This window comes from Nothoprocta perdicaria, unplaced genomic scaffold (genome assembly GCF_003342845.1).
Source record: "Nothoprocta perdicaria isolate Ctin4 unplaced genomic scaffold, notPer1 scaffold_382, whole genome shotgun sequence".
Lineage (NCBI taxonomy): Eukaryota > Metazoa > Chordata > Aves > Tinamiformes > Tinamidae > Nothoprocta > Nothoprocta perdicaria.
The window spans coordinates 180,886-204,114 of record NW_020455624.1 but is presented as its reverse complement, the minus strand read 5'-3'; the positions used below and the strand labels follow the sequence as shown (position 1 = coordinate 204,114).

Here is a 23,229-nt window from a genome sequence, read left to right as displayed (position 1 = left end):
TGAGCTGCAAGCCTAGTGCAGCACCACGCTGAAGCAGCACAGCAACATTCTGGGAGCACTGCAGAGCTTCAAAACAAGCCCTGCTGGATGTTAGCTTATTTGTGGCCACGTTATTTGTGGCCAGTTGTGGCCACTGTACTCTCCCAAAATTCTGGTTGCAAGGAATATTTAGAGAGAGCCATTGCTTGAATGTCTGTGCAGCAAGTGCTTGCCCAGCTTGCACTTGCTTTGCTTGCAGTGGTCCCAAAGACTGCTCTTGTGTTTGGGTTACCTATGACAAGGCACAGGAAAAGGACTGGGGAACTCTCTTTGCTCCCACATTTTGCTCCTAGTTCAAGGTTGCCCAAATTAAGCCTTTTGTAACACTGGTTGTTGATTGAGATGACAGTTACACAGCTTGAAGAATGCAATTTACTTTTACCCRGTAGGTTTTTAATCGTATCTCCCTTCCAAGAGCAGAAAAAAAAATGTTGGCACAAAAGGATGAGGCCKTTTTTATTCCCTAATGTAAATAAATAATTGTTACTAATGCCATTCTACCTTAGCTATTTGGCAGATTTATGCCATTAGGCTATAATTTCTCTCTTTACTGAAATTCTTAACTCTGATTAAGCAATCACTGTTAGCAATGACAGAAGTTACCTTGATTGTCTTTTGCTTTCTTTCTCTTCCTTCCATTTCTCACAAACATGTCTAAAATAGGCTCTTGGAACACATCATTTTTCAGAATATTTTTGACAGGTTAATCCTTAGATAGGTATCCCTCTTCCAGATAAAACACAGAATCTGGAGGTCTTTAAGAGGATTTCCTTCCTTGAATTTAAAATGGGTGACTTTCAAAGAACCCTCAGAAATCTATGAAAACCCTAGCAGATCTCACTAAGAGCTGCTGTATACTTGTTTTATCTCCTTTGCTACTACCCAGCTGGAAGCAGCAGAGAGGATTCCCATGGCTTCAGCTTGCAATATGAGCACTTGCTCATATATATATACACACACATATATGTTTGTATAAAATTGGAGAAAGAGCCATACCTGGGGCACTCACAGTACAAAACAGTAAAATAAATAAACCATGGGAAAGGAAAATGAGACAGCGACCGGAAAAGTTATTTGCTGAAATTCTCACACAAGAAACAAACCAAGGACAGATTTGGTATCTAAAACCAAGTCTGTTAATTTGAGGCCATAGGTCCTGTCTCTTTGCTTGTTTCAGCTTAATTTAAGCATTGCAATTCTCTCTTAAATTCTGCTTTTCATGGAAAAAATATGCATATAAAATTTGTCATGGAAATATTGCTTAAAACCTGTTAGTGGGGGAAAGAAATATAGTTATATTTCAACTTAACTCATATATGCATTTCACCAATACACCTTTGCTTTACTTGGGCTCTTTGAGTCCCTCAGACAACTGACACACTGAGTTGAGATGTTCCCTGAGAACCGTCTGCTACATTTCTCAGATACATAATTCTGGGAAGAGATAACAATACTCATCACAAAGCTCTCTTGATTTCAGCAGTCAGAACAGAATTGCAGAAAGATACCAAGTCTCTACCAACTAGACACCAGGAAGTTTTATAACTTTTGCCACTGTTTCTTAAAAATAGTAAATWTTTTTCTTATCTTTTAGCCTATGGAAAAAAAAAAAAAAAAAGAAGTCCTACTGAAGTCAATGGGCTGCTTTTTTGTTTGCTGGATAAAGGGGTTACTAATCAAAACCACTGCACTGAAGTGAACCTAATGGTAACAGGGAAGCAGTGCATGGTTACACCCAGAAGTATGTATAGCTATAGCGAAGTCTGGAGAAAAATAACTGAGCTAAAAAATGTTTTGCTAGAGATTCAAGGAAAACTCAGGGAACAAAAAGTAAGGGAAAAAAAGTACCTCCTGAATTTACCATCAATGTTTCCCCCCAAACTACAAACAAGGTCTCTCTTCTGGTCAAATTACATTTTAGCCAGCTTTGTCTTTGCACATTCCAGGATACCATCCAAAGCTGAAAAAAAGGAAGCAGTTAGATTGGCACTGCGTGTAAGGCACCAATTCTAGCTTTGCTTTTTGTAGTACGTCAGCATAGCGGTTTTGATAAATCAGTCTCTCATAGAAGCCACATAGTACATGCTGAAGACAGACTCCAATAGGTTTGTAAGCGCTTTGTCGTGACTAACACAAATATTAAGGTGGCAACACAAACTACATATATAGATCTATCTCTATGTGTATATAAACTGCTGTCTGTCTTTTACTGATAGCTTAGAAAAAAGAAGAACACACCTGGGAGAGTCATTTAAGAAGTTCAAAATGAAAACTGAAAAACTGAGGTAAGTATTAGTTATAGTCCTAACAGCCTGGCCTACAGGCCAGAAAAGATGGTATTAAAAATGCTCACTCTTTTTAGAATGTATGTAATGACACTGAAGGCCCTTTCCCTAACAATTCTAGCTGTAAACACAATTGAAAATATTTTTAAATGCAAGGATACAGTGCTCGTACACAATAGGAAATACTGGTGGGAATCGCCAGTGTTCCTTCCATTCCTCTCAGGATTYGCACCCAACATGAGATATGTCAGATGGGAAAGTTGCAGTCACTGTCAGAACGYAGCTATGTCTGTGAGCAGACGCACAGAGCAGTCTGTGCAAAATCCTCTCCACAGATTGCTTCACTCAATTGTTTAGACTTTCCTTTTGGATTGTAAGTTGCTCATATGGGCAGAATACAGATAGTATATAAGGGAGCCATGGCCTAAAAGCTGTGCTTTTTGGCACAGATACAATATTGCAGTTTGAGACTCGGGCRTTTCCTAAGACTAGTCGAGGTATCTCAGTATTTTGCAAACCCTTTCACTTAACACCTTCCCCTGCCACCACCTCATGCAAACTCAGTGGGAGGGCGAAGGAAAGCAAACTAGCAACACSGGGACCAGCTCACACAGGTGGAAAGGCAGCGAGTAGTATTTGTAGTCAGAGAACTATAAACGTAGGTAGGCACAGAACACATATAAAACCTTTTGTGGCATCCTAGTGCTCCCTCTCACATATCCTCCAGGCAAAAGTTTTGGTTGTTTTTCCAAAAGCATGACTCAGGTAAGTCACACATGCTTGACCACAGATTAATTATTCAGTTAGGAGAAAGGGGGGGGGGGGGGGGGAACTTCTGCAGAGGGAAAAAAATAGACCCCTGGATAGATATTTTCTCTCTTGAAATAACACTACTAGGGAGTCACAGCTATTCTGCAGTTTTCATGATCATGCTTTGTCTTCACTCAATACTTAATAACATTTAATAACAGCATTAGCATGTTAAAAATAGGGGAGAGACAGAACTACAGAAGGCAGCTTTTCATTTTATTTTTTTTTAATTTGCAGATTCAAGASGTTCAAAGTCAAATGAATGAAAATAATATGGAAAATGGCCCACAAAGGAAAGATGCCCCTTACCACAAGCGTGGCTACGTACAAATAACGAATAAAGGTTACCGCGGAACACAGCTCGGCACCGGGAAGCGCSGCGACGGGCCCGGGCCGCGGGCTGCCCCTCACCGAGCGCAGGCCCCGCCCCCACCGCCGGCCGCCCCGCCCCTCCGCGCCAAACCGAACGTGTCGCTCCCAGCAGCGCCGCATGCGCACTCGCGCCCGGGCTGGTGCGGCGCATGCGCGCGGGGCGGCCGGCGCCGCGTGTGCAGGGCACGTGACCTCCCCGCCTCTCCCCGGCGGAGCCACGTCCTCGCGGGCGGGCGGCGGGGGCGGGGCGCGGCCGCGTGCCCGGATGGAGGGCACCGCCATTTAGGCAGCGGCGAGCGGCGGGCGTGGGGCCGCCTGCGGTGCTGCGTCCTTGCTGCCATGGGGCGCCCGTCGCAGCTGCTCGTGCTCGCGCTGCTGCTCCTCTTCCCCGCCGCGCTGCTACGCGGCGGCGCTCGCCGCGGGCCAGGTGCGGGGGCGCGCGCGGGGGGAGGCGGGCGAACGAGCGAGCCCCGCGGCCGTTGCTGCTCGCGGTTCGAATGGCGGGGCACGATAACGGTCGCTCCGTGTGCGCGCAGCGGGCCCGGCCCGGGCCGCCCCGCCCSCTGTCGGGCCGCGGGAGCGGCGGGCGCTGCTCCCTGACCGCGCCAGCGCCGCGCTCGGCCCCCGCGCTCCCGGCTCGTGTGCGCGGGGCTGGCGCGCCGCCCGCGCCCCTTCCTGCGGCGGCCGCGGCTCCCGGGAGCTCTCCGCGCCCTTACGGGGAGCGGGCCGCGCTGCGGCTCTGAGGGGGGCCTCGACATGTCACCCCTGGGGCGGCGGCGGCCGCGCTCGAGGGGTTGTTGAGCCGCAGGGCCCTGCGGTGGCGACGGCCSCGGCCCGGCGGGTGGAAGAAACGTGGCGTGGAGCAGGGCCCTGCTGCCGCCCGCGGCGCTGGTGGCAGACGGGCCCCAGGAACCCGCGGGCTCGGTTGTGTGTGTGCCCTCCCCTCCGGAAAAAAAAAAAAAGTAAAAAAAAAACCAAAACCCTAAGAGAGCAACCACGGCAGCAACAGTTTTGTCTTTGCTCTCCTGCTCTCATGTGTCTCAGGGTTCTGCAGTGAATGGCCAGCAAATTGATCCACTGCTGGCCTTCATCTGTGCCTTGTGCCCTGGCCCCTCTAAGTGCCCTTCAAACAGTGCGGGGCTAATCTCTGTTTGCACTGCAGCTTTGTGTGGTTCCCCATCTCGAAGGTGCCCCCGCTAAGCAGGGAATTGAAGGGCGACCATCTCGCCCAGCCAGCGAGCTGCTGCTCGTGCTGTGGGGTGGGAGAAGCTTTTCTGTCCCAGTCTTGCCACATCAGCAGCCCTTCTGACATCCCCTGGAAGAATCGTAGCTTAGCCATCTACGAGACTGGGCTGCTGCTTGTGGAGCCCATGTATAACATACTAGCAGTCTGTTCAGGTGTAAGGATTTTGACTTAAAATGTGTTATTTGTTGGTTATTTATTTTAAAAAAAACTTCAAAAAATTAAATCACTGCAGTTAGGCCTAGGTTAAGTTTTGCATATATGTGTGTAAAAATTTTTTGAGAGTACTTTCTGAAGATATTTCAGAGGGGTATTGTGCTTGGCAGTTTTATTTATTTAGTTTTAATTTAGCCACACCTGATAATAGTTAGAATTTCCATGATAAAATGGTCCTGCTTCAGAATTTTTGTGTGAAAGCTGTGTATTCTGTGTGAATTGTTTAAAATCAGTACATGTAGCAATTGTATATTTGTGATGTTTGTATAAATGTAGCTTTCATTCATTTCCACTATTTTCAGTTTTGGAAGAGATTAGCTTCATCGATTTGTAGGCCTGTGTATACAGTAAGATTTCTCTGCCTGGCTTGCAYGTGCTCTCAGCTACAAACAGGCAAAGCTTCATGCTGCAGCCAGTATTTGAATTAATTATATCTGACCACTGCTTGAATATATAAGGCTCGAGATCATAGAAGCAGAGAAGCCCCGAAGCCATCTCTTGGAYGTGCTTCTCTTGGAGCCTTGCTCAAGATTCAGATTTCTAACACCCAGTTTTGTTGAAYGTCAGTAAACAGTAAATCCTAGTGAGAAGGTAATAGAAACAGAATTTTTCTTTACTATAATAATTTGAATAAAAAGGTTTGTAGAACTAACAATTTTATAAATACACAGGAAAATGTAGTGTTCCGACACCACGAGAGGAATGATGTGCTAATCACTTAATACAGTTAGAAGCAAAGTTTGCTAAATAAGTTTTTTGGCTAGTAGAATTATTCTTTATTTTCAGGTTTTTAATGACAATAAAATTAAAATATTTTAATACATGGACAATTTAAATCTTTTTTGCAGGTTAAGCTTTGCCATGTGAATGTTGAACTTTTATCCAGATACTAATTTTTGTTTTTAAACTTACTGTCTTATATAGGAGTAGTTAGGAAAAAGATTTAAGCAGATCAACACAGTCAGTTGAATCTGAGCTTTCTGCAGCTGAATCTTTGAAGTACTGCATTCAATTAATTTTTAGGCAATTCTTCAAGCCTAATAGCTTGAAAATCATACTACAGTGTTAACTTTCTGTTGGACAACTAGGCATGAAAAAACATTGTTTGTTTTTACGTTTTGTTTTGGTAGGTGCTGGTTTACTTGTTGCAGCTCAAGATGCTACAGAAGATGAGGAAGCTGTGGAAGATACTGTAGTTGAAGATGAAGATGATGAAGCAGAAGTTGAAGAAGATGAGCCTACAGACTTGGTAATTGGGCATGAATGTTACTTCAGAAGTGTGACTTAGAGCAAAAGTGCTTGAAGCTAGATAGCTTAGGTGTATATAGGTTTTCATTTGCGGGTACCTGGAAATCTTTCTCGAAGTCCCCAATTAAACTTGAGCTCCATTTGAAGTTTCAAAACAATCTTTCTTTTCTTTTTGAATCAGCAGTGGAAAGACTGCATGGGGGGATAGCTAAGCTTCCAGTGACAAAAACTGCAGTCCAGAAAAAAGCACAAAGTAGGGTAAGTAAGTCTCATCAAAGCTCTTAGTGTTCTCTTAGGTCCATCTCAGTAAACTGAGAATTGCTTTGAGTAGAAGGCTGCTTCATAGTGGCTACTTTTATATTAGTGTGCAAGAGGATACAAWCTTTGTAGTATAAATCTGTCTTGGATTTATTAAGTGAAGTTCTTCAGCAATGCTGAAAAACATATTTTSCAGCCTGCTTTCACTTGACTGCGTTCAGTATCTGTAACTCTTATTGCAGGGTATGCTTGTTAAACGTGGTTATATTGCCCTTTTGAGTCCTTTTCTTCAGGCTGATTAAATAAGTTTAAGGCATGACCCGGAGGAGAAAACAGAATTTAAACTATGTGTGATTAAAAAATAAAGAACGAGTAAACTGTTCTTGTAAGCTAATTAGGCTGATGTTTGGTTACTGATATGAAGTTGAACTTATGGTTGACTGGATTTTCCAAGTGTTAGAAGATGTGGTAGGTATTCAGTACTGCTAGAATTTATTAAGTAAATGTAATTTGTTTTTAAAGCATGATGTAAGACAAAGGGAGGTACAAAGTGGTTACTGTTAGGCAGTTGATTTTATCTGTTGCTGAAACAAGGTACAGCTTTGCATAGTGTCTATACTTTAAGATGCCAGGCTCAGCTGTGCTGGGCAAGATGCTTCCCTTGCCCATGGTACATATGCAGCTGATCCAGGTGAGTATCCACTGTTTAAAGTGGTGGTTTTGGCAAGTAGGAAATCAAATGATCTAACCAACTTGCAAGCAGCATCTTTAGGAAGCTGTTCAAAATGGGGTCATCCATGCATTTACTCATGATGGGGAAAACCATCTCCATGTGTAAAATAAGCCCTTAATACTTGTATTTGCCCAGTGAATAAAAAGCTGCTGTAAATACTTYGCCCTGCACAGTGGAAATAACTTGGTTGCCTCACAGCTGTTTGCTACTTTAAAAATGCTTATTTTAATATATTGACTTAAACATTTAATACTTAGATTCTTCCCTTTTCCTTCCACTCCAAAAAAGAAATTTTATTGTGGTTTTCTGATTGGAAACCTTTCAGTAGAGATCAGTCCTTGTGAAACCTAACAGAGGGATAAATGCTGAAAAAGGTGCTAATCAACTTTAAATGGAGTTTCTAAATTTTAAACCTGCAACAGCAGAAATCTATGCTAATGCTTACTGTCATAGTACATTTTGTCACTCTTACTTGTTAGGCAGGCTTTTTATAAAACAAGCATAGTCTTTGCATCRCTGTTTATAGGCTATTTCAAAAAAATCTCTTGTCCTAGACAGAAGAAAAAGAGGAAGAAGACTTGTCAGGTGAACCTAAAGCCTCACCTAGTGCTGATACAACCATCTTATTTGTGAAAGGTGAAGGTAAGAGTCCTGTGCCCATCTGCCATTAGCTTCCCTATCGCTGCTTAAAACATATCAATATATGCATGAARCAATGAAACTCCAAAATACCTAATCTTTTTCAAGTATTTGGTGTTGAAAAACTAGGGTTAGATGTGATGTGTGAAGTTGCTAATAGTTGGATATTTTTATGTTCTAGACTTTCCAGCAAACAACATCGTAAAATTTCTGGTGGGCTTCACCAATAAGGGCACAGAGGATTTTATTGTTGAGTCACTTGATGCTTCTTTCCGTTACCCTCAAGACTACCAGTTTTATATCCAGAACTTCACAGCTCTCCCACTGAATACAGTAGTTCCACCACAGAGACAAGCCACATTTGAGTACTCCTTCATCCCAGCTGAGCCAATGGGTGGTCGTCCTTTTGGACTAGTTATCAATCTGAACTACAGAGATGTAAACGTAAGCCTCATGTTGTCATTCTCCTTCTTGGTTGATGTGGCAATATCAGGAAGGAATTGCTTAGTCAAGTTAATGCTTGTTCAGACCGTAAATGCCTTTAGTTTTTTTAGCAAATCAATAAATGTATAAGTAACACAACTGTGTTTCACAGCAGTCCTTTATATATGTGGAGGAGTGCTGTGTATGTTAGACTTGACCTTACTTTCACAGTGGAAGCTAAATTGCCTTAGAATTATATAAAAGTGGTTGTGCACACTTAAAGCTAGAACTTTCTCTAGGATACTGTAAACTTCACTGTACTCTTCACTGGGGTTTTAACAAACTCAGTGCTCCTGAATCCACCCCTAAATATGGGACYGGCACATTTAGCTGGGAGAAGAAATTCTCCAAAAGTATAAAATGAGATTCTTTTTTATTTCAGTGTSGGCTAAAGTGTAAGACTTCTGTGTAGTGTTCAAAGTGTTTTGAGATAATAAAATTGTTTGGCATATAACTTACTCTACAGAAAATCTCTTCAAGGCCAGATAGGACTTTCTGGTTAATATCAAGGCTTTCCTTTTACTTGTACAAAAATTTGTTCAAGAAATTGATTGAAAATATAGGATAACTTTTTTACAGGGCAATGTGTTCCAAGATGCTGTCTTCAATCAAACGGTTACAATTATTGAGAAAGAAGATGGGCTGGATGGAGAAACGTAAGTAAACTGGAGATTGAAAATTAGTTGATACACTGGTAGAAGCAATTATTGGYGGGGTCAGTGAAGACTGTTCTTGTATCTTCATTTTATTGGATGCCAGATGTAATCAGTCTGGGTCTTGCTGATGGCACTGGACTTGTATATACTCAGAACCTTGATATACTGAAAACCTGAGCTTTTTGCCTTCAAACTAAATTCTGTGTCAGTGTTGGCAGTCTTCAGGAYTGATACTGTATTAACAGTTCATGCAGATGTTTTGCCAAGCCTGGAATAGCTCATAATGCTACATAAATATATACAGCAATACAAACCAGTCAAGCTTTTGTTATCTTTTTTCTCTCTRTAATTCGGAGAGTATTAGGCTGGAGTAACAGGCTTCTGGAGCACTGCTGTGTAATCCAAGATAATGTCAACTGAAAGATTCCTTCTCAGTATGAGATAGGGGAACTTATTCTTTGTTGCACTTCCTCTATGGGAAGCAAATCTTTTTCATGAATGTTGGTCTGTCTTAAAGATGTAGTTAATATGCTTACAATGCACAAGGTCTGCCATGTGTTAAATCTTCAGAAATACTGAACTGACAGCTTCTCTTAAAATCCCAATTCAATATTGCAATATATAAAGWTATATTATTACAAGAGAAGCTGTCAGTTCAGTATTTCTGAAAATTTATTTTTTGAAGACAATATTTGAATTCTCCTGCTATAGGTAGTTTTCTGCTGAACAAACTTTTTWAAAAAAGGGCAACCAAAGGAAATAACTGTTGCATTAATTCATATTTGCAAAATGGAATAGCATCAATGAAAGCAACTGATCATCTGAATGTGTGTTATCCTAGTAATAAAGGAGCTCTTGTAAGAATTCAAATTTATCAGGTGGGACCAAATTGAATTAATGTCCTGTGAATGGGCACTTTCCATAAAATGGGGGTGTTGATTTAAGTCTCTGCGGCAATTTAACTCCTTAGTTTCTCTTGTAAATCTGAATTAAAATGCTGTAGTAGCATCCTTATCTCACAGAAGTCCTGCCTGCTCCTAAAACTTTAGATTGAATTTGTGTGCATGTACTGCTAATTATCATCAGACTTTACAGATGGAATTCTTGTCAATGAAATTAATGCTTTTTTGTCTTAAGGAATTCTAATTGTGGAATACAGAACTAGATGACTTAAGGCAAGAGTTTTCAACACTGTTGCCAAAAATATGTGTATCCTGGCAATATTAGCCTTGTATTAGCATACTAAAAGTATATCATGGAATTGAAAGCACACACATGTAAATACTAACCTATTACCCAACAGCTTGAAATATGGTGTTTCAAAAGAGTCTATACAGGTAATAAATTTCAATAGTTACTAGTTTATACACTTTGAGCATATGTGACACTACTCAAATGTTCTGCAGTTTGAAATTAAATTTGAGAATACAATTCCTTAAAAGGAGAATAACTCAATATTTATTAGTTTCAGGTTCTTTAGATCCTGTCTCTCCCTTATCTCTGCACATGGCTTGGGAAAGGTGAAGCAGGCATGTGGCCAAAGCAAGGCTTACTTGCTCAGCCTGTTTATAAACTTGTAAATGCTTCAGATTAACGGTTTCTTATTTTTTTCTTAAAGAATCTTCATGTACATGTTCCTTGCTGGACTTGGTCTGCTTGTCATTGTTGGCCTACATCAATTGTTAGAATCCAGAAAGGTAGGTAATGTGTGGTGTCTTTTCCTCTTGTCTACTTCATAAACGTAACAGTCAGTATGAAGTAAAGTATGAAGTAAGTAAAGTATGAAAACAATCTTGTAAATCACTTCTAGCCTAGGATGGTACAGATAGAACTTCACAAATTTTACTTTAACAAGACAGATCTTGAAAATACTTGGAAAAGCTAGTGACCGTTTTTATTATTTGTTTTTACGACATTTAGACTGCTTGTCTGATGCTCTGTGGGTATGTTATTTTCCATTGTACTAAAGCAGTTGAATTGAAGATTTTGACATGTTTTCCAAATGCTGGATGTTCAGCTGCTGGTTTGATACAGGGTACACTTTTCTTATCCTGTATTCTAAATTATGCATCTGTTGTGTTAAACTAGATCAAGCTTCAGGAAGAAAAAATCTGTCTAGTACTTTTAGTACTTAGCAGTATTTAGTGCTTAACAGTATTACTAGGTTTGTGGCCTTCTGTATTCTTCTGTAATATTGTAACAGTTAAGGGTTGGTTAGTATAACTGTTCTAGCAGGTATAGGTCATGGAAAAAAATTGGATCTTATCTGCATGGCAAAATGGGCTAAAATGGTGTCTTTGTAGCTGAGCATTTCCCTTGGGAAAAAGTATGAAGTAACTGTGGATCTATGAACTCCATCTTGCAGGCTGAAACTCAAACACGAATAGTGCTAATCTGATAAAGTACAAGAGAATGGCTCCYTCGTTCCCCACCCCCCCACAACAGGCATAATGAGCTTGCCCAGGAATGCATAAGTTCTTCGTATCATGTGTGTAATTAGTATTACAAGCAATTATAAGTAGGTGTTAGTGTCAGGTAATGTGTAAAGATAGCTAAAGCTAAGCTAGAAAGATAGCTTGATACAAGAGCTAACCATTATGTGGAAGACAATATCTTCTGTTCTTGACTTTTCAGAGGAAGAGACCAGTACAGAAAGTAGAGATGGGAACATCAAATCAGAATGATGTTGACATGAGTTGGATTCCTCAAGAAACTTTAAATCAAATCAGTAAGTAACCCACCTTCCGTAATTGGAGCACAATAAACCTATTAAACATCTAAATAGCTCATGCTAAATTCTCACAACAGGATACATCTGGCGAATAAAATTGTCTAAAGCACTGTATTTAGTTAACCGCCCATTCTTGTATGTRGCAGACTTTGGTTGATACAGCTGGTGCAATAACGGCTATCACAGTGATCTTACACTTTCTGTAGGCCCTTTCAGCTGTATAAAGCCAGTGTCACAAAAGGCTTAAATGGTGGGGGAGAGTATCCTATGAAGGCAAGATGTTTGGAAGCTGGCCTGTAGGCTGAACCTTTAAGCATTAGAAGTGTGAGACCCTGTCTTGAAGCTACCYTAAGACCTGGATCATGATGTCTTTCACAAGTCCAAAATAACCAAATTCTCCTCAGTATTTGACCTCCTTAGAACAGCTCTGCGTGGTTATTTCTAACTTCTGTTGCTCTTTCTTCTGTTTTGCTTTCCCATGGCTTCAGTGCAAAGTAGAAGAGGTGAGAAACTCTMAAGCTTTAAAGAGTGGAAATTACTGATGTGTGTCTGTGTGATAACTAAGCATAGAGTTCAGACTTCTTGCATGCAGTAAYTGATGACGTAGCATGAACAGTAGCTAATTAGGCAAGTGCATGTGTGCTTATATATGCATATATAATATTCATATATGCCCACATAAAACTAATAATTTCTAGTTACATTCCAGTAGAGTAGCCTAGCTGTTATACACTAGTGAGATACTCTGGTCTGCTCTAACAGTGTCTAGAACCATTTACCTAAAATACAGATGTGCGCATCTTTGTCCTCCACATCACCTTGGTATAATCTCATGCTGCAGATAATGATGGACCTGGAGGGCTGTGACCTGAGCACATCTTTTTTCAGTGGAGCATACAACCAACCTCAACTTGGAGTCTCATAGTTTAATAGTGAAGCTTGTTTATTCAGATCTCCTTATCCTAGATAAACTTCCATCACCAGGACACTGTCTTGCAGTCCAGATAAAAAAAAAAAGTACTTTGAAAACACTTTGCAGGAATACATAATTTTGAAAGACTCCTGTTTTGATGAAATAAGCATATTCTTAGTGACCTTTCTTCTTGTAGAAGCCTAGGGGGCCCTAGGTCTGACATCAGACTGTGTGAAGAGAGCTGACAACTTCACATTTTTCTTTTATGCCTCTTTCCTTTAGCTATTATTTATATTATACTAGATGTAAGCACTTAGGTTTCATTTCTGAGAACATAAGCTTTCTCCTGGATACTCTCTTTTTGTGTGTGTGATAGTCTTATAAAARCTTAGTCTAGCAAGAACTGAGTGAAGCTCTCTAAATGTTATATTTCTCTGTAGAATAAGCTGAATTTCAAGTTAAAATTCTGATAATATTTGAATTTTACTTCCCCACCTCTTTGAGCTGATATGTATTCAAATTTCAGTACTTGAGATCTAGGAAAAAATGAAGCTKTACACCTTTTCCTTAACTGTTTTGCTTTAATTCTAGGTTAGTTTTCATTGAAAATCTGTACTAGTGTCATTTGAAACATGATACATGGCCTTCAGGGGCCTCAGATTTTGTACTCTTTAGTTGTCAAAAAGTCTTCATACTTTGATATTTGCAACAGCATGGTGGTTGCTTGTTGCACTTATTACTCGAAGTAGTGACCAAATTTTTTTGTAAGTTTGGTAATGTCTAAGGGTGAAACCTCCTTTAAGCGGCAGAGCTTGCAGCATCAGCAGGATATGGTGCGGGTTTTTGGTATAGTAACYGGCCAGTTCAACAGACTCAACTCTGAAGCTACATGTGGGAGAGTAAGAGCACTTTTTCCTTACCTTCTGTTTAGAATTTCAGTATTTAAAAAGCATTATCTACTTGTTGAAACCATCTTCTGTGGGGTTATGTCAGTTTAGTCTGTTTGTGGGAGGGAGAGAAGTGCAAACTGTCATATAACATTTAATTTAAAATAGCTCTAGCAATTGATTCTCTTTTTGTTAATACAGATAAAGCTTCGCCAAGGCGGTTGCCCCGCAAGAGGGCACAGAAGAGATCGGTGGGATCTGATGAGTAAATGTTAAATTGTGCAACAGTTCAACCTTTACTAATCCTGCCTGTTTGGATGTTTTGGATTGGAGTAGTGCAGAGAGTCCATGCCACCATAAGGAAAATACTGCTATACATTTGGACTGAACAGATTAACTGAATGGTGTTAATATTACTGAAAATGCACTTCTTTTTTTTGTTAATTGTTGGGGGAGGGGAGGTAGCCATTAAGATTTGTGCCTGTGTGTGTAAGCAGTTGGTCTTAACAAAATCATACTACCTGAAATGTGCCTTTAGAGTTCTTTGTAATACTTCTCATGTGTGTGCTGTCTCTGAGGGATTTTCCCCTCCTGTTTACCCCAGTCTGAATGTGTAGTGACTTCATCTGTCTTGATTGTATACTGCCTGTATGCATCTTTCTCTGCAGAGGTTTCTCTGCAGCACACATACTGAAGCTGATGTGTGCAGCCCTACTTCAGTGCTAAAACACTGATTATCTAGATTTCTGTATAATGAGCATTCTAAAGGCACAATTGGGTATAGCTGCTTGTAGCAGTAGACATATTGCTGCTGTTTTGATCTGGGCATGCAGTGAGCTCAATCTGAATTTATCTCCATAAATGTTAGGAGGACTCTTATACAGCAGCAGAACTTGTGAAGCATGGATTTTTTGTGCTGAATTGGTATTACTACATAAATTTTTTTTACCCAACTTGTTAATTGACTAGTTATTCAGTCATGCCAGCAGCTTAGGTATTCTGACTGTAGTGGTATTTGGAATGTATGCTCAAAAATTACTGAATATGCTACAACCAACTTCAGTAAGTTCTTGGTTCTCAAACTAGAATGTCATCTGTATCAAGACATATGGACTTTTCTTACAAAGCTTTGCATGGGGAAGGACTTTAGATTTACTGCGCACAATTGAAACATTTTGAAAAGGTTTTGCTTCAAGTAATCAAACTGGAAAGGGTGAATAAGTAGTTTCTTGGTCATTTTTTTACCTCAGACTTGTATCAGTCCAAGTTGAGCTTTTGTCATCCTGTCTTTCCTGTTAGTAACACAGATACAATTTTGTTACTAAATGTGTGCTCAGCACTAAGCAGAAAAATTATACATAATCCAAATGGGCTTCTCTGGTGGCAGGCACTGCATATATGATTACCAGGATCTGAGGTGGTGTTCTTACCCCTTTGAATTTAGGGGGGTAACTTTGATAGTAAAAGRAACAGATTTTGCCAAGACCCAATTTGCTGTCATTCAGGCACTTGAACAAAACTGAAGTGTTTACATTACATATGCACGTTCTCCCATGTCTAAAGGTTTGGGACCTATCTTAAGGCTTCTTCAGTTTAGAAAACTCACTGATTTGAGACTTCTGTCTTTTTTTCTTCCCCTTCCTGATCTCCTCTGTGTAAAAGTGCTCTTTTTGATCTATACTTGTTCTGCAGGGACTGAGCATCTGAGCCAATGAGAGTTGAGCAATACCTGCAACTCATGTCCCCATACTGTGTTTGAAGCAGTGTCTAAGGTCTGAAGCTACCTGTACTGCCACTCTTACTGTACAGATCCCCATGAAGAAAATGTAAAGACATTTCATCACTTGTGATGGAATATAAGAATGGGAAGAGCAACCTCAGTGATGCTCTGTTTAATGCGCTGATAACATAGCTCAGGCAGAACAGTATAGTTGCATCCAGATTGTTGGATCATCATATATAGGACTTGGCAAACTATTGGATGATAGTTTCAGTACAGGTGACTAGCAAACTTCATGCGACAGCTTTGCCTCAAATGATGTGATCTGGCTCTGTGGTAGATTTGTTGTTCTAACTTGCATTAATTCACTAAAATGTATTAAGTTGTGCTGCACTAAAGTATACCTGTTGTTGTGGTGAATATCTAAAGTAGAGAGACATCTGCCCTTTCTGGGCAAATTATGTAGCCTGCCCAAAATAAGGTGTTGAAACCTCTTCATACCTGAAATCAGGAGACTTGGAAAAGTGTTCTTCCTTCAGGTGGTGATAATGAAAGCTTCTCTAGATTCAATGGTACCCTACAAAAAAGGCAAAGTATTACTACAAAGTAGTAGTCTAGAATATCTTGAAATATCCACTTTAATTCCCTCAAATATATGAAAGTTTAGTTCATAGTGATTTTTAGCTTCTGGAGCAAGTTGGTCTTTTAAAAGATGCTGACTACAAACTCCAGTGAAGAATTTGAATGTAAGACTGAAGCACTGTGCAAGACTGAAGCACTGTGCAAATAAGAATTAGAAATAACAATATTTTGAAGGTACTGGCTTGCTTTTCCTTTCCACCCAGTAGTTAAGATCTGATTACTCAAGCCCTAAGTGTGAAGGAAGAGAGGAGACAGTTTGGCAGATTTGTGTAGGTATTAGTAATTCAAAAGTACAGTAGTAACAAGTTGTCTTTCAGGTCCTACAACTTTACATAATGTACATTGAATGGTTAATAGGAACTTTCTTAGCGAGAATTTGTTAGTTCATAGGAACTCTTGACCATCAGTCCAGTGCTTCTCAGGATAAATGAAGTAATGGTTTTAAATTCCTTACTTCATCTTACTCTGCTTTGGCTGGAAATCAGCGATAACACTAGTGTGTAGTAGCCATTGAACTTTAGCATCTCTTCCATTCTCTTTACTTTCTAAGCCAGTTCACTACATCTGGATTTTTCAAGTGGGGAAAACATGGCTATTTTATGCTGTAGGTTACGTAACATTCACTTCAATATTTGGATTTTTACATGTTTTTAAGGACTGCCTATACAGGTGGTTTAGAATCAGAGATATTTATTGGCTGTCATTATTGAGTAGTTTGTAGTTTCATTCACCTAAAGATGGAACAAGTTAGCAATCCTGCCTGTTGCTGCTGTTAGTTTTTTCCCCCCCGTGAGAGTACAAGCATTTCTGTAATCTAGGACTCTTACCAGCCTGTTTTTCTGCTAGTTTACCAAGCAGCACCTCGTAGGAAATTGCAAGAGGAGGAGCCAGGGCTCAAATGTTGCTAGAGTTTCTGCTGTTTTGCTGTAAGGGCTGCTAAGGAAGGGTGTTAAGCTGTCARTGAAACTGTCACCTTAGTGGAAGAACTGCTAAGAGCTTCCTTGTTGCTCTTAAAAATGCTACCAAAGTTATGTAGGACTGAGGAGGCTGTATTGAAGTGGGATGATACCTTTGTAAATTTATCTACAGTGGTAGTAAAGCATTAATTTAGCTATACTTGAAGCATGTTTGATCTTTGTAGTCTAAAGAATAGGGGGCCATCTGACAATTTGTTTTCTCACTATCACTTAGTCTGAAAACATAGTTATTGTCAAACGAAAGGAGGAGGCCTCGTCATGATTCTTCATGTGCATAATAGGTGAAGTGTAGGCCACAGAATTGTGTGGTTCAGAAAAGCCATGGCAGTACTTAGAGTTGCTTCAAAACAGTTGTGCAGAACTTCATTCTCATCTTGGAAACCATCTACATCACGATTCACTGTTTTTRTTCCTGGAATTTAAAGTACTGAGCCACATGTTGCACTTGAAAGCTCTGAATTCAGGCGAGCAGCGAGGAGAGTAAAACATAGGCTGGTTGGTGGTTCAGTGTGCTTGATGTCCTTAGCTGCAGTTCAGAGATGATTCCTTTGCCTTTGCCAAAGGAAAGGCGGTGCATCTACCTCACAGGTGTGACACAAGGGCTGTTTCAGGAATACTTCAGAGTTGCTTGACTATCTTCATGGTAGCTGCTTGTGTAAGACATAGCACTAGTGCAACTTGATAGAAACTACACGTGTTCATGCTATATCTGTTTAATCCTCTCATTTAATAACAACTAACAGCTTTACGTTAAGATTCTTAATACRCAGAGGACTTGCAAAATTGCTTACAGGAAAAAGGTGCAGCCAGATCCCTCAGTTTCTGCAAGAGTTCAGGTAGACTGAATTACACTGTCTTCAAACAGCTTTCCATGTAGTTCCAAATTATTACAAGCTTTTCTTTTAATCAAATAAGTGATACAGATGATGGTTCTTTTAGATACAGTCAATAGTCAGAGTTTAAGAATGACTGATTGTTTTGAATGATTAAGTTTAGATGATGGATTATTGTACCGCAAATGAAATGTTAAATTAACATTTATTTTCTTACCTGCTTGTTTTCATTTCTAAGTGAGAGCAGATCTCTTGAAAATGCAGGTGTTTTTGTAAAGTAAATGTGAAGTTTTCTTAGCATCTTGTAGTTTTTTTTTAAATAAAGCATGAGTATGGCACCAAAAAAACTGAGTGGTACTCAGTTGATGAAGCAACCTGTAGTAGCAGATGAACAAAAAGACTGCAAACATTCTATACTTTAAGAGCTGCTTTTCTGCAAGTATATTGGAAATGGAGTAACAGCAGTATTATGGGATAGTTTGCAGTGGGCAATTGAACAATGGACAAGTATTAAATTCGTATTGCTTATAAGAATAAAGAGATTCCGAGAGGACTCCGGGGAAGCACTGAGTACCAACATGTTAAATATATTTCAGTAATCATGATTCAATCTCATATTTCCAGAACAGCCTAGTACTAAGTTTTAGGCAGTGTGAAAATAATCTTAACAGGATACCTAAAGGCTGCTGAAGCACAGTGTGATAATCAAGCTAGAYGTTTAAAGGTGTGTGCTGTTGTCTGACCAGGCCCAAAACAGTCTTTTGAAAATATCAGTCCAGGCATCTGTGCTGCATCTAAACAGAAGAAGGTAAGACTTCTTGGGAGGGGGGAAGCTAAATCATTCATAAGCAAGGTAAGTTTATCAGGCCAGATACTGCATTATATCTCTTAGCTGGATGTAGAGTCCCCCTAAGGCTGCAGCTGGGTGTTTAGTATTAGTTTGTATTTATTCTTTTTCCTTCACTAATTTGTATTATGTAACTAGAATTTAAGAGCAGAGCTTTTCCTGTAATTAAGATAAAAAAAAAAATGTGGAATTCATGTGCATAGTGACCACATGAGCTGTAAATCAGAGACAGAGATCTTCCCTACAGAGCTGGGATGGGGCTAGGCAGTGGAACATTTTTTCTATGTGAGGCTGCACTAGGAGGGGGGCTACGTGACCAAAGCCTTACCAAGAAAAGCAGTGTATGATGTTCACTAACTCGATCAGGACTCTGGGAATGATAGAGCCAGCAATACCAAAAGCTGCCAGTTGAGGGATCTCTCTAAGCTTGTGAGACCTGCTTTTGATAACAGGCAAAAGACCACAGAATCATGAAGGTTGGAAGGGACCTCTGGAGATCATCCCTCTGGAGCGGGGGAGTCCAGCCCCCTGCTCCAGCAGGGACACCCAGAGCACGGGGCACAGGGCRGCATCCAGGCCSGTTTGAAGATCTCCAGAGAAGGAGACTCCACAACCTCCCTGGGCAGCCTGTGCCAGGGCTCTGGCACCCTCACAGTAAAGAAGTTCTTCCTCACATGGAGATGGAACTGCCTGTGTTTCAGCTTACAGCCATTACCCCTTGTCCTGTCATTGGCCACCACCAAGAAGAGTTTGGCCCCATCTCCCCTCAGGTATTTATGCATGTTGATAAGATCCCCTCTCCAGCTTCTCAAGGCTAAACAGGCCCAGCTCTCAGCCTTTCATCATACGCTAGATGCTCTAGTCCCTTAATCAGTCTCTCCACGCTCGACCCTCTCTAGATGTCCCATATTCCTCTTGTACGGAGAAGCCCAGAACTGCCCCCAGTACTCCAGATGCAGACTTACTAGAGCTGAGTGGAGGGGCAGGATCCCTTCTCTTGACCCCAAAAAAACCTTGACCTCTTGATCCAAAAACAAAAATATGATCTGTATGAAGGACAGATAAGTGGACAGGTGGAAACAACTGGTTTTGCTCATATATTGCTGTACCTAAGTCTCAAAAGGTCTGAATACAACTCTTTTTTTAACAGTTTTAGGAAAAGAATAAAGAAGCTCTGAAAAGCTGTATTTGCAAACATTTTATGTTTGCTTAAAAAAAAACCCACCACCACCACACACATCAGGGCTATAATCACTTAAGAGAGTCAAACTAAAGAATTAAAGCATCCTGGAAATAGAGAATAGTGAAAAACTAGACATGCTGCTGTCCTAATGTCTGCGCTGGTCCTAGGCCTCCTCCATAAGAGTAAGGCTTCCTATGACTGAAATTACAGTTTAAATGGGGTCCTTCAACTTTGTGTACCCAGTTCAGTTACAAGTAGGTCCAAATTCTGCCTTGTATTCAGGTTTTCCTCCTCCCCCTGAAATGTAGGCCAGCTTACCTGCTACCAGGGCTTGCAATAAAGCACTGCTTGACCAGCTAGTGTTTTGCTCAGCAAAGCAGTTTACACTGTCCTCTAAAAGGAGAAATAGCTCAGCCTGGCTCTCTGAAGAATCCAAGATGTTGTTAGTTTAGTTCTTGGTGTAGAATAAGTTCATCCCGGAATAATTTTTTATATTAGGTGGCCAAGATTCATTTTGACAAATATCTCCCTCGTGGGATGTACATGTATGCTAGGCTAAAGGTGCCTAAATTCAAAGTTCATCTCTTCCACCTCAACTGTCTACAAAAATACTTCCATGCAACTATCAGTTGGTCAAAAGTTGCTGTTCAACCAGTATCTGAACAAAGCATTCATCCTTCCCAGGACTCATCTGCCAATAAATTTTTTGGGTATTTGCCCTATCAGCAGGGATAATACCTCGATTTGTACACAGAATGGAATTTCCAAAAATGTCTTAGCAGGCTTGAAGTGTCAGAGAAAGCCTTGAAAATATGTATTTTAAGTAAACTAGCCCCTCAGACAAAACTTTAAGGGTTTAGAATACAGTCCTACTTTTCTTTGCTAAGGCAGTGACCTTACTCAGCAGATCATCTTTGCATTCAGTCTGCCTGAGGTCATTTTATTTTCTATTTACASACGCCTAAATTCAACTTTGAGATAGATTGTTATTTTTAGTTGATTTGTTTTTTTTAAAGGTTGAAGCTGAATTTGTCTATTTGCATAGCCCATAAACAAAGGAAGAAAACATTGAAAAGATGAAAATTTGTATTAAAGAGCAGAAGAGGAAAGTGGGGAAAACGGAAGAGGAGCTAGGGATCCTCATGTTCCTTTCCCTTTAAACTCCTTTGGCTTCTTTATCTCATCCTGTATTTCTGCAAGCAAACCTATAAAAAAGTGACCTCCACATGAAATCATAATGCTTTCCATAATGACAGAAACCTCACTTCTACTTTATCAGTTGACTTACAGTCTACCTGTAAACTCAACGCCACTGTGCCTGCTAAACCATGTCCCTAACTCCCCAGCTTCCTTGAAACACTGCAAGGGAAGGTGACTCCGCCACTTCCCTGGACAGCCTGTTCCAATCTCTCTCCACTCTTTCCATGTAATTTTTTTTTCCCAGTATCTAAGCTGAACCTCCTAGTGCAACTTGAGGCCATTTCCTCTTGTTCTGTTTTTGGTAGTTATTCAGGAGAAGAGATCGACCCTCACCTCACAGCCTCCTTTCAGGTAGTTGTGGAGAGCGCTAAAGTCTCCCCTGAGTTTCCTCTACTCCACACCAAATAACCCCAGGTCCCTCAGCCGCTCCTCCTATGGTCTCCTCCTTCACCAGCTTCCTTGCCTGTCTCTGGACACACTCCAGCACCTCAGTGCCCTTCTGGTAGCGAGGGGCCCAAAACTGAACACAGCGTTCAAGGTGCAGCTTCATCAGTGCTGAGACCGGGGACCAGCACTTCCCTGCTCCTGCTGGTTACAGTGTTTCCCATACAAACCAGGAGGCTTGGCCATGCTGATGGCTCATGTTCAGCCCACTGTTGATCAACTCCCCTCCATCCTTTTCTTCAGTGCAGCTGACCCTTCATTWCTTCCCTCTGTGCTGTACATTTATTCCATGGCATCCACTTCAGACTTGTATGCCTATATGCCACAAGGGTAACATCAAAATATGAACCTCCTGCCTTACATGACCACCTCTCTTCAGTAGCAAATGGCTGGTGTGCATTTGACTTGACCAAATCGTGTTGCAGAAGAATGACAGAACACTGACACACATTCTTGTACAGGCCAAGATCTGTGACATCCCTGCAATGAGCAGCTCATAGGACCGGGCTCAGTCCTTATTCTGATACTATGTTAGATCCAACCTCAGCTGGCAAGTTTACCAACAAAGTCTGCAGGAGAGAAAAGTTGCTGTGTTGGTTTATACGCCAGGAGTCTATGCAAATAGTATCAAAAATCATGTTGCTAGAATTTAAATAGCATCTAATGACTATCAAAGTACAGCAACATTGTTAGGGCRTTTATATGTGAATCTAATTATAATCTGTTAGTGACAGAGTTGTGACATATGTTAAGTTTTCCATAGAGGCAATATTCAAGAAACAAACAAACAAACAATGCACACACACACACAACGCACACACACACACTTTTGCTAATACTGGTTCATTCATAGATTGCAAATGTTCTCCCAGCTGGAGATGATGTTTTGCCCAAGCTTCCAATCTCTCCACATTCTACTGGTTTCTACAAGTAAACCCTAAAGCAGGATGCCATGTCATGCTCYGAGGCACCATAGAACAGACAGTCTTTTCAAATGAAAAAAAAATAAAGCTTATTTTATTCATTTTTCTTTTTAAAGTCACAGTGTACTAGGACATCTCATTTTTAAGGTATCCTAATAGGTTTTTAACAGCCTGTTATTACTAATGTTTCATACTAAAGGCATGAAAAATGATGAATTATGCATCAGTTGCGTAGCTCTACTGTCAGTACAAGTGCTGGTCAAGTTATTTTTGGACTTCCTTAAGGTTCAGCTGGGGGCTGAACTCCCTCCCCTTTTCAAAGTACCTCACTGGATGCTGTTTATCATTTCTTTAGTTAGATGTGGTACTTCTGGTTACCCTGCAGTTTTCCTTCAGTGTAATAGTACCTAAGGGCCATYGCTGGTGGTGTTACTGTTCTGCTGAATTTGCAGAATTCCACTGAATCAGATGCCAGGAATTCACTCCTCCAGCACTAAATACAGATGGCTAACAAGAATCTGTTGACAAATGGCAAAACATCCCACAGCTGCAGCTGTTGAATAAAATACTGCCAATACTGCCACAAAGAAGCCTGGCAGGAGCTGCCATCTCTTTTAATTAAAAATCGTTCAAATTAGGTACCTCGTACTTAAAAAAAAAAAAAAAAAAAAAAAAAAGTGAAAATGTGAGACACAACTGCAGAAGAGAATAGGTGTTTTCACAGAATTCACAGAATATTTAAGGTTGGAAGGGACCTCTGGAGATCATCTAGTCCAACCTTCCTGCTCAAGCAGGCACACCTACAGCATGTGGCACAGGGCGGCATCCAGGCGGGTTTTGAAGACCTCCAGAGCAGGAGACTCCACAACCTCCCTGGGCAGCCTGTTCCACTGCTCTGTCACCCTMACAGTAAAGAAGTTGCTCCTCACCTGGAGACGGAACTTCTT

General features: G+C 40.7%; 1 protein-coding gene across 2 annotated transcripts; it reads left to right on the top strand.

The window, feature by feature from the left end:
• Window positions 1-3,835: 3,835 nt before the first annotated feature.
• On the top strand, window positions 3,836-17,266 carry SSR1 (signal sequence receptor subunit 1). Of its 2 annotated transcripts, XM_026044790.1 has the most exons (9): window positions 3,836-3,933; window positions 6,096-6,214; window positions 7,759-7,846; window positions 8,025-8,287; window positions 8,906-8,982; window positions 10,601-10,679; window positions 11,617-11,710; window positions 12,202-12,216; window positions 13,715-17,266. In XM_026044790.1, the coding sequence occupies exons 1-9, from the start codon at window positions 3,846-3,848 to the stop codon at window positions 13,780-13,782; spliced, it is 891 nt and encodes a 296-aa protein (XP_025900575.1). In that variant the 5' UTR covers window positions 3,836-3,845; the 3' UTR covers window positions 13,783-17,266. The 2 variants fall into 2 exon arrangements, with proteins under 2 accessions (XP_025900575.1, XP_025900576.1); XM_026044791.1 differs by lacking the exon at window positions 12,202-12,216.
• Window positions 17,267-23,229: the final 5,963 nt, after the last annotated feature.